Here is an 11,823-nt window from a genome sequence, read left to right on the forward strand (position 1 = left end):
CCTTCAAGAACCAGGAAGAGATCACATGGGATTGAGGGCACAAGTAGGACTTTCTGGTTTTTGAAATAAAAACTAGGTATGAGGTAAGTTGAGTTTATGAGTTTATGCCAATGAGAAAATAGAAAATTGAAGATATTTCCTTCTAAGGACCTCTGCTTTCTCTGAAGTGTGAGATAGGGTCATCTAAGTGAAACTATCCTTTGATATAGTGTCCTACAAATGCTTGGCAACCATTACATCTAACTGAGCAAGAGGCAGCAATGATGAGGTTGTCTCCAGGAATAATGCTTCCTTTAGTGCTATCTGAAGTGTCAGATGTATTGGTGGTTGAGTGGATAGATGGGTGGGTATTTAAAAAACAACCAACAAACACTAACACACTATGTATTCTGTTTTCTCCCTCTATTGAACTTTTTCAAAGTATATTTAGAAACTCAATCTAGAAAGAAAAAAAAAACTTTGGCGCCCACCCACATTTAGTAATTATTTTGTTATCCTTATCCCATTTTAATAAAGTGAGGGTTTTTTTTTCAACCTTGACTTTATTTTGTCAGTTTGGGCCAATAGTTCTTTTTTTTTTATTTAAAATTTATTGTAATGGGGTCTGCGCAAAAGGAGGGAGGGGAAGGGGAGAAACATGCAAGGGACACAGGAACACGATGACATGGCCAGGGCCACAGCTTCTGTTGTGGGAAAGAGGAGAAAAGACCAGGGCTGGAGCTGGGGTGGAAGAGGGAAGGGGGAGACACCGTGGCTGCATTCCCCCACCCCCAGGAAGCACCTCTTGTCCCTGGCTCTCCTCCTTTACCCTGCCCCCTAAGATTCCATCTCTCTTGTTCTGCCTCTGGCCCTAGTGACTCCTTCTGATGCTCCCCTTGGCTTTTCCCTGGAGATACTCCAGTAGATGTTAGGGTTTAGTCACTCCACCTTGCTGAAAGTATCCCTCTGCCTTCCCTGGTTCTGCCCCTCAATACCACTGTATCCTTCCTTTGGGACAGAATCTTAATCCCCCTCCTCTCTCTCCTCCCTCCCCCTGGGAAAAAGCAACAACAAAAAAAGAAAGCACCAACTCCCCAGGAAGGGGCAGCACACAGCAGGAGAGGGGACTCAAGGAGGAGAGCACAGGACCTTCTAGGGAAAGGCTCACAAATCCCTGGGAGGAAAGGCAAGGGGTTAAAGGTTGAGGGCAGTGGCTGCTGCTGTCCTCTGCCACCCCTGCTCACTGTCCAAGGGACTTCAACACAACGTAGGGGACAGGTGTTTGTAGGGTCAGCTCTGATAGGGAGAAGAAAGGAGCAGGAGAAACATTGTTAAAACCTAGTAAATTCCTTCTTCCTCCTCAGTCTGGAGGCTCCGCGGCTGATGGAGAGCAGTGAGTTGGTGGGAAGAGGAGACTGTACCAAGGAGAGCTTTCCTCCACTCTTCCCCTCTTCCCCATCAACCTGGAGCTCACCCGGGCTGGGAGGGAAGTGGCTGAGAGCTCACTGGTACCCCCTCTGCCCCAGAGACGGAGCCCACAGCTGTAGGAGGGGCTGCCACTGCTGCTGCCGCCGCCGCCGCCGCCACCATTGGACAAACCTCACCAGTACCTTTGTGGCAGAGCTCACAGACATGCTGAGGGCCTTGGCTGTGCACCTTCATGTGGTCCGAAATATAAGCCGAACTCAGCATCTTGCCACACACATGACATGGCACCTTCTCCTCGTGTCGTACTGTGTGCGCCCGGAGTCAATCCTTCGTAGCAAAAGCTGCCTCACATTTCTGACATTTGAAGGGCCGCTCTGTTGAGTGCACTTGTCTGACGTGACTGTTGAGATGATCAGGCCTGGAATGGACTCTGGGCGCAGCCCTGGGAGGCAAAGAAGCGGGACTGGAGCTCAGCCCCGACCTGCAGGGGGTCAATAGTTCTTGATTGTAGAGATTGTTCTGTATATTATAAGAACGCCATGTTTAGCATCATCCCTGGCCTTTCTCTACTACACACCATTCCCCCTCCTACACTTGTGACAACAAAAATATTTCTATAGGCAACATGAAAGATGCCCTCAGAGACAAAATTCCCCCCAGTAGGGAAATTCTCTTGTTAAAATAGACAAGTCCTTGAGAAAGAGAAAGCGAGAGGGAGAGATGGGAAAGAGAGAGAGGAGAAAAAGAAGGGATTAATGCTAGAGAAGTACTTTTATGTACTAGTTGACCATTATATTTGATTATATTTGAAGTAACTGTAATCTCTCTCTGGGCAGATTGGAATACTGAGGTTAAGAGAAGTTAAATAACTTTACTTATGATGACTAGGTAACAAATGTTACACCTGAGATTTGAATGCAGGCATATTAGATCCCTAAAATTTAGGTTCTTTGTTAATCATCAATAAAAAGCAAATAAAGATTAATACATACTCACACATTGCAAAACCATGTTTAAATTATGCTGTCATATTCATACTGTCCTATCGGCTATTTTAAAATATTTACTAAATCTTTCAATCTCATTTCCCATGAATCTCCATCATGTTTTAATAGTTACATAATATTTGTCTCTAGATGAATCATAATTTATGTGACCATATTCATGTTGTATGATTTTTAGAATTTCATTTAAGGAATGTTGCATGAAAATTATCAGCATATAATTATGTGAGTGTTTTTGCTCCATGAGAGTCTTAGAAGTGGTGATAATCAAAGGAACATTTAAAGTCGCTGCTTTAATGAAACCAAATATAGCTAAAAACAAATCACTATCTCAACAGAGCTTATAAAGATGGCGTTCATCCATTTATTTACTAGTTCAGTGGAATATATTAGTCTAATGGAAAATGTGATGTATTGTTCTTTTAAAATGCATTTTATGATTGGCAGTGAAGCTGTTGCATTTTCATGTTTCTGAGCTATTTATTTTTCTACCTTTTCATATGTCCCTTTAAACTTTTCTTCATTTTTTCTGTTTTAGAAGCTTGCTTAGTTCTTATTTGATATTAGCTCATTGACTATTATGTGTATCGTATTTTTCTATGGTGTACCTTAAAATGTATTACTAGTATCTTTTTTCTAGATTGATTATTTTTTTATTATAGCTACCATTCATATTTTTCTTAGGAAAGCATAATTGGACTAGTTTTCAGGTTTATAATAGAGGCTTATAAAATATGCAATTTTGGCTGTTATATTTGCTAAGCTTAAAATTATCTCTCTCATAAGACACAAAATAACTTTGAAGGAAATATGTTATCTAATATTCATTAATATTCTGATTTTCACAACACAGTGTTATGATTTTTCAATTATTTCAAATGGCTGATCTTTCTGTACTGAGTTGTCTTTCTGAAAAAAAAAATCTAATTATTTATGTAGTTTGTAAGACTTTATTTGGACTTTCTATATTCGTTGATCCATTTTAACACTGATGCCAATGCCACACTGTCTTGATTATCACAGGTTTGTATAATAAGGCTTGAAATCAGGTAATAGCAGACCTCCAACTCTATTTTTCTTTTAAGATATTTTTTTTGGTTAAGTTATTTGAATTTTCTTATAAATTTTGAATGAGCTTATTAATTCTATCAAAAACCTCATTGGGGTTGTGTTCAATCTGAAGTACTTTGAAAGTTTTGGTAATGGGGGAAACTGTGTCCTCTCTGGTATTTTTCATGGTCATTTTTATTGCCCTGCCTAAGAAAGCCCCTGCTGTGCTCTGCTTAGACTCCCCTTTCTACACTGCTGTCTGCATAGATCTCTGTAATTTGCAAGTGTGATAATGATCAAAAGCCTTGCCTTGTTTGTTTTCATCATCTCCAGGAAACCACTAACTGTCATAACTACCTTCTCAATGGCTCAGAAACCACTGGTGCATGTGTTCCTTCTGTTTCGTTTTGTCCTTTTTTTTTTCTTGTGTCAGACTGCAAGAAAATAAGGTCCTATGGCAATATCTTATAAAGAAGTAGTTGAAATGATGTCTTCCAGAAGGGGGTGCATTTTCCTTGTGTGTCTTATTTATAAATGTGCTTGATTTTTGAGTCACCAGGTCAAGGCATTCTCATGGATCTCCGAAAGAGTGGGGAATATAATAGACTTGCCTTTATAAAGCTTAAAATCTAGTACAGCCATAATTGAAACCAGTGTGGAGGTTTCAAAAGAAAGAAAGATAGGTGGGAGGGAGGGAGCAAGGGGAGAGAGAAGTTATCTTAGTTAGGGTTACTATTGCTGTAATGAAAAACCATGACCTAAAGCAACTTATGAAAGGGTCCATGTAACAGTTCATCCTCAAAAGGAATGAAAGCAGGAACTCATGCAGGGCAGGAACCTGGAGACAGGAGCTCATGCAGAGACCATGGAAGAGTGCTGCTTACTCTCTTGTTAACAACCACATGGCTTGGTCAACCTGTTTTCTAATAGAACCCAGGATCACCAGCCTAGGGATGTCACCACCCACAATTAGTTGGTCTCTCCACCATCAATCACTTAATAAGAAAATGCTCCACAGGCCTACCCGAACCTTCATCTATGGAGATACCTTCTCAGTAGATGTTCCTTCCTCTCAGATGATAAGGCTTGTATCAAATTGACATAAGACTAGCTAACACAAAAGCTAACAATAAAATTACTATATGACTCAGCTGTGCAATTGCTAAGCATTTGCCCAAAGGTCTCTACACCCTACCATAGAGATACTTGCACACTCTTGTTTACTGCTGTTCTGTACCCAATGGCAAGGAGATGGAACCAGCCTAGATGCCCAACAACAGATGAATGAAGAATGAAAATGTGGTACACATATACAATGGATTATATTCAACCATAAAGAAAAATGAAATCTGAAGGAAAATAGATGGAATTAAAAAATATATTGAGGCAACCCAGATTCAGAAAGGGAAACACTACTATTCTTTCTCATATAGAGATCCTAGCAAGTTTTTAAAGATGTGCATTTAGATGGAAGTGACTTTGTGTAGATGCCAGGAAACTGGGAAGGGGCCCGTGAGAGAAGACAAAAGAGGCTTCAGGGGAGAAGAGCAGAGAGGGTAATAGAGCATGTGTGGTCTGGATGTGATAAAAGGAATACTGGGTGTGGAAATGTTTAAGCAGACATTGGTGGGGCTGCAGAGAGAAAATGGAGAGGAGAAGGGAAGAGTTAACAACAACAATGGTAATAACAATAATAAAGCTAGTTAGGAGACAGGAAATAAACTAAGTGAAAATATATGTTTATTTAAATGTATGTATTTGTGTATGTATGTTTAAAAAGTGATAAATGTCAAAATAACAAAACATAAAAATTCAGGGAAGAAAGAAATAGAAAGTGTTGGGTAGAGGGAGGTATGTCAAAGTTTAGATGCATTGAATTGGAAGGCCTTTATAAGAAGGGCAAGCAAAACAGAGCAAGCAAGCCACATGGATAGTTGGAGAGAGAAATGAGTTCTCTGAGTATAATGAGCAATCGATACAAAGGTTCTGGCATGTATAAAGCATAGGAAGGGGTATTTGTGACTATTACAGTAATGGAGTAGGAGTTCCCAAAATGCTAGCTAGCTATTTCAGTTCTCTGATAGGAGGAGAACCCACTGTGTCCTAGAATCATGCAGCTCAATACTCATCTGCTTACCACTGTTTCATCATCTCTTACTGTCACCCATGAAATCCATGTTGGCTTGTGATTGTATGTACAATGTTCCTGTTAATTTTGCCACTTTTACACAGGCATTTCACATGTTAGCAATTCTAATCACAGCTATTCTTGTACTCCTCAAGAATCATACACACATACACACACACACACACACACACACACACACACACACACATATATATAACCAAGGCACTTTTGATATTCTTCTCAATTTTATTTTCTTTCTATTTTTAAATAATTAACATGCCATATTATGAAAATTTCTGTAGGTGAACAAAATAATATGAGAGAAAACCATTTTTTCTTCTTTTTCTTCCTCAGTATTGAGACAACCTGCATATCTAGATCCTTAAGTATCCTTTTTGAAATATTGAGTACATACACGTATATGTACGCAGGAATGTGTTTAGTAACCCTTTACCCTCACCTCCACCCATACAAAGCAGCTCGATGGGCCTGTTGGGTAGTTGCTGCTATCCTCTTATTCCAATTGAGAGAGGATGCTGAGACTCAAAGGTAGATGTCTTACCTAAAGTCTCACTGGTAGTAAGTATAAAGTCCAGGGTTGCTTCACTATTTATATCGACATTCTTTCTCCACACAGAGGGGGGTCAGCTCTATGCATTCATTATGGTAGGAGACATCTGAACACTTGCTGGTAGTTAGAGGGAGCAAGAAAATTCCCCCAGTCACATTAGCCGCTTTAGCATCCACGTGGTCAACCAGATACAGTGCTGGACTGCATCAAGGAGTAGTTTGCTAATTATCTCTTGGGTATCTTCCTTCCTTCTCTACAGATATATTTGGGTCCACCTGAGGATAGCCAAGTACCTCCAGTGCCTCCACCTCGAGTGACAGCAAGAAGGCACAAACCAATCACAATCTCAAAGCGTTTGCTGAGAGAGAAGACAGTGTTCTACACTTCTTCCCTTGAGGAAAGTGAAGGTCAGTGGTTAGTACGACAGCTACATACAAAGAAAATACTGGAGGACAGAAATGGGAGTGTGACTATTTCCTCCATGCAATGATAGACCTTTCATAGGTCTTTGGCTTACAAGCAGTCAAAAGAAGCATGGCTTATAGTTTGTATTCTAAGAGGAAATTAGATTACTGGAAGTGGATGGGGTAGGGGTGAATCCTGCATGATCCCTTGCAAGGCTAGCAGCAAATCCAAGTTATTCATAGGTATGTTACTCTAGTTCATTGAAATATGTGTACAAGGTTCTTGCTAATGTTTTGAGAATGTAATTTAAATGCAGCTACCATGGGTTGAATAATGGCCATGTTACAAGTAATTTGAAAGAGGCCAAATGAAATTAGGCCACATACCCCTGCCCTCATGGAGCTTATAGGACAGAGGAAGATATGGCTATGTGAAAAAAATGAGCATCATCCAATGGGATGATTCTTCCTGAGGAGACTGCACCTGTCCTAAGTGGGCCTTAGCCCCTGCCACTCCTCTAACTACTTTTATCTCCTCGTGACCAAACCAAGCACTGCACTGTTCTTGTGAATTTGTGAGCTACATGTGACAGGTAACCCCTCTGTCTTTGTGGGGCACTGGACTTGGCTTTCAGGACACTAAACTTGATCCCTCTCTTTTCATCCACCTCATCCCCCTCTACTGCTTTTCTTTTTCTAATTTTGATATTTGAAGACTCCAAAGGTCTTAACCTCCTTTCCCATGCTTTTTTTGTACACTGCCTAAGTTTCTTGCATGTAAAAAGCGTCTAAATGTTGCAGAGGACTCCCCAGTTTGTTTAGATACAGGATTCGTTCTACCATTTCCATTCACAACTGACATTAGAAATTCAAGAGGAATGGACCATGATTTGTATTTTATTTTAATGGTGGTGGCTGGAACCTAGTCCTTTGTACAATGACAGGTGATCATTCTATCACTAAGCTCCACATCCCTTCCTCAGTCCAAAGCAACTCTTGATTTTCTATTGCTTCTGAGCCTACTCCTTTCGTGATGCCTCCCTTCTCAACTTCCAGCTCCAGAACACTGAGGTCAAGAGTGTTGGTCTTTCCTGGTAGCTTTTCATCTATTCGCTCTCACATTAGGTCCATCAGCAATTCATTTGGGCTGTGGATGTACATCACATATGAAATCCTTGGTTTCCCTTTGGACCACACACTCTGAGGTTGTACCATCTCTTCCCAGATGTCTGTGCTGGCCTGCTTGAATGCCTCTAATCCATTTTCCAAAGCAGCCAGCGAATTTTCCATCCTTTCAAAAATGTGAAGCCCATGACCTCATCCCTCTGCTAGTGATCTCTCTTCATGTTTCGAATAAAATTGTTTTTATGCTGTTTTCAGTGACCCCTGCTTATCTATCTGAACTTTCTTTATGTACTTTCTGTCCCTTTTGCTCTCTGTTCTCTAGTTTCATGACCCTTGATATTCCTTATGGGTCTCAAGTTTACATTGCCATCTCCTTGTAGAGACCTTTTCTGAGCACCCAAGTTAAACATTTCTTCCTTCCTGTCCCCTTACACTGCTTTGTTTTATTCATGTCACCTGCTACTACTTGATGGCATATTTAGTAGCTACTTTCCCCCTAAGAACGTTAGATCCATTTTTATCACCAGGTCTGGGACCAAATCTGCTATATATACATTGTGTGTGTTCAGTACATGTTTATAATGTGAACGAATAGTTATACTAGGAATATGAATAGAAAGGGATTATCTAGCTCAAGGGATTGCTTCCATAGAGGAGGAAGAGAAAGTGGAAAATGGGAGTACCGGATGCTTGTTTTGTTGCCCCATAATTAGATTTTTATGAAATTAATTTATTTATAAAGTTCCCTCCAAAAAACTTATACTAACAGAACTTTTTAGAACTTTATGCCCTACACCAACACAGAACTTGCTACATAATAAGTGCCCAATTACTGAGTGTATTGGATGAATTAACTGGGTGTCAGTAGACCTCAGGTCTAATTTCATTTTGGTCACTAGCCTGTTGAGAAAATTGGACTGGGGTTCAATTTGCCCTGCTCTATGATGAGGGCTTTGTACCAGATCTTCAGTGAGATTACAGTCTACCCATTAATTTTTGGACTGATAAACAATGCCCAGGTCATAAAATAAACCCCATTAAATTGTAAATCCCAGTAAAATGTATTTTGCACAACTACCTTATCTGAAAATATCTGCATTATCCTAAAAAGGAAATCTTCCAATTCTTTCCCCTCCCCAGCCTCTGGCAATGACTCTCTAACCTTGAAGACTTGTTTATTCTGAAATTTTTATATAAATGGACTCATATTCTATATAATCTTTTATGGCTAGCAAATTATTCTGGGGTGTGTATGTATATTTTCTGCTGCTATATGATATTCCAGGGTGTGACTATACCACGTTATGTTTATCCATTCCTCGGTGAATGGGCATTGAAATTGTATTTGTGTTTTATGAATAGTACTGCTATGAGTATTCAGGTTGTTGGGGGAATGTCTGACTTCAGTTGTCTTGAGTGTATTGCCGAGTATACATTTAACTCTGAAGTTAGACTTTTGCAGAGCGACCAAGCTAATTTACAAAGCACATGTGCCATTTTACTTTCTCACCAATACAGGATGGTGCTTCAAATTTCCCTGTATTCTGGTCAGTGCTAGTTACAGTAGTCTTATCTTTTCATTCTGTGCATTTTAAGTGGGCGTGAACCTATAATCTCATTTAATCCTCGATATTCCAGTATGAAGTAGGTACCTGAGCTTCAGAAAGTCATTTGTGGTTCAGAGGAGAGTAATTTGTCCAGTTGATACCATGACCAAATTAAAAAGCAGCAATTTCCCCCTTCTATCTTATCCCAAATCCCACATGCCTACTAGATGTAACACTGTACTTCTTACAATGTGTCCCACCACCATTCTAAGGAGCAGCCGATACTGTTCGCCACTTTTCTTGACAAATGGCATCTCATTATTTGATTTTCAAATTTATATTCTGCCTGCATATAATATTTTAGTAAATCCTTCCCCCACTATCATAGACCCTTTCATATCCTATATCAAATCTTTGGTCATTCTAAGTCTGTATTATTTGTTTGACACAGGGCCTTGCTATGTGGCCTACGCTAATACTGAACTTTCAATCCTTCTGCCCCAACTTCCCAAGTGCTAGGATTACAGGAGTGTGCAACTAACTGCACCTTCCAGTCCACCTCTTTAACAAAGAGACTGTGTTTCTTTACTGGTGCTGTTGCAGTTTTGGTCATTGTTATCAGCATTCCCATATGTTTCAAAATCTCTAGTTTGTCCACTCTGATCTGCTTTTCATACTAGATGTTCTGGAAACATCTATTTGACAATGCTTCCTTTCCACCTATCAGAGGTAATGTTCATATTCCTATTCAGGCCTTACTGAAATAGCACCTAGCTAGCATAGACCCATATCTAGCTACTCACATCTTTTATCATAAATGCTCAAGACAAACTGAACTTATTTGCTTTTGAAATATATTTTTGTTTTAAAATTCTTTCATTTTTGAAATTATAATGTATTTGCACTATTCCCCTTTCCCTTCCTTTTCTTCTTTCATAGACTCCCATGGCCTCCTTTTTTATTGATTATTGTTACATGCATATATGTCAATACATATATATATATATTATATACTTAGACATAACCTGCTCAGTCTGTATAATGTAATATTTTCTTACAAAGCATGATTTTTTTTACTCCTTCAAGCTATTGTTTGTCTGAACAATTTTGATTTGTCTATGACTCCCATCAATTTCTCGGCCAGAGTTCAATGAGTAACTCTAAATGATCAGTATAATAATTATATATAAATGAAACCAGATCCTTAAGATTAATTGTCTAGTCAATGTTTAAAATTTCTCATTATCTCATTACAAGAAACAGGTTTCAAATAAGGGCCCTGTGTCACCTTTGCTGAATACAGCTCTCAAATGTCTCCCTTTGCTGAACAGAGGCAGTATGCCTAACTACTGGGCTCTAACATGAGCTTTATTTACATGTCTGTTTCATTTATTTATTTATTTTTGGGGTGCCGGGAATGAAACCAACAACCTTGTATGTCCCATACTCGTGCTCTGTCACTGAGTTGTTGACCCCAGCCCTAAGTTTTCTATTCTTAATGAAGGTGACAAGGTCCATAGTGGATATTATGAATCTGAGGCATTTGTTGATTTTTTTTTCAGAGACAGCGAATAACTTAAAGTAGTTTTCAAAAATTTTAAATATATGTGTGTGGGCTTATTTTTGTAGAGAAAGTCTTTCTGTCTGTTATTGTGTTCTTTGAAGCTTTAACTATATTCAGAATCACTTAAAATCTTATTCTAATGGGCACAGGAAATTACAGAGCACAAAGGCTAGAGGAAGAATGTAAATTGGCTATTTGAGATCTTTACATGGATAGAGAAAGAAATTAAATTCTGTTAGGCTTGTTAGCTTGAAATTGGAGAAACCTTAAAAAATTGCTTTTAAAAGTGCTACTTGGGAATTAGTTGATGCATTTATTTAGAAAGAGTAAATTATGCAATTGATTGGGCACTCTGTCCTTTTTGAATTGCATCCTTTTGAATAAAGCAGATTGGATACTAGAGTTGATTCAGTTGTGTCGGTGAAAGTCATCCGAACATCTTAAATTGAACCTCATTTGAATGAGACCTGTGACTCCATGCAAGTCGGGCAGGGTGGAGACTGTTCTTGTGGGATGTAGTCAGTCTGTACTAGAATAACAATTTTGAAATTGTGTGCAGATTTTCAGATTTAAATATGTATACATGAAGGTCATGATTAATCTTTCTTCTTTGTACCAATTTATTTTTTTTCAGATGAAACCCAGCATCAAACTCCTAATGGTACAATCACTAGCAACCTGGATCCCCCCAGGCTACCACAGCACCTCAAACTACCCATTCAGAAAAGTGGAGAAACTGACCCTGGAAGAAAGTCCCCAAATAGATCTGTTTCTGACTACCAATCCGAACCCTGCCCAGAGATGGATGTGGGGAAGTTGGTATTTAGGTTGCAGGATGGAGGGACCAAGGCTATTCCAAAGGCCACCAATGGACCTGTGCCAGGTTCTGGGACCACAAAGACCTCCTCTTTCCATATAAAGAGACCAGCTCCCAGGCCAGTGGCTCACCACAAGGAAGGTAAATGTTTAGCAATGCTATGGGAAGCAGAAATGAGCCAAGCTGCTTTTCACCATGGGAACTTT

At 39.4% G+C, this 11,823-nt stretch overlaps 1 protein-coding gene across 2 annotated transcripts in view; it reads left to right on the forward strand.

Moving 5' to 3' along the window:
- Positions 1-11,823, forward strand: part of Ophn1 (oligophrenin 1) — a 351,260-nt gene that overhangs the window by 313,394 nt on the left and 26,043 nt on the right. For both annotated transcript variants that reach the window (XM_005358630.3, XM_013350521.2), the window contains exons 20-21: positions 6,420-6,567; positions 11,435-11,758. In XM_005358630.3, coding sequence (XP_005358687.1) covers positions 6,420-6,567; positions 11,435-11,758 — 472 coding nt within the window. The remainder of the gene's footprint in view (positions 1-6,419; positions 6,568-11,434; positions 11,759-11,823) is intronic.

Source organism: Microtus ochrogaster, chromosome X, assembly GCF_000317375.1.
Source record: "Microtus ochrogaster isolate Prairie Vole_2 chromosome X, MicOch1.0, whole genome shotgun sequence".
NCBI classification, from domain to species: domain Eukaryota; kingdom Metazoa; phylum Chordata; class Mammalia; order Rodentia; family Cricetidae; genus Microtus; species Microtus ochrogaster.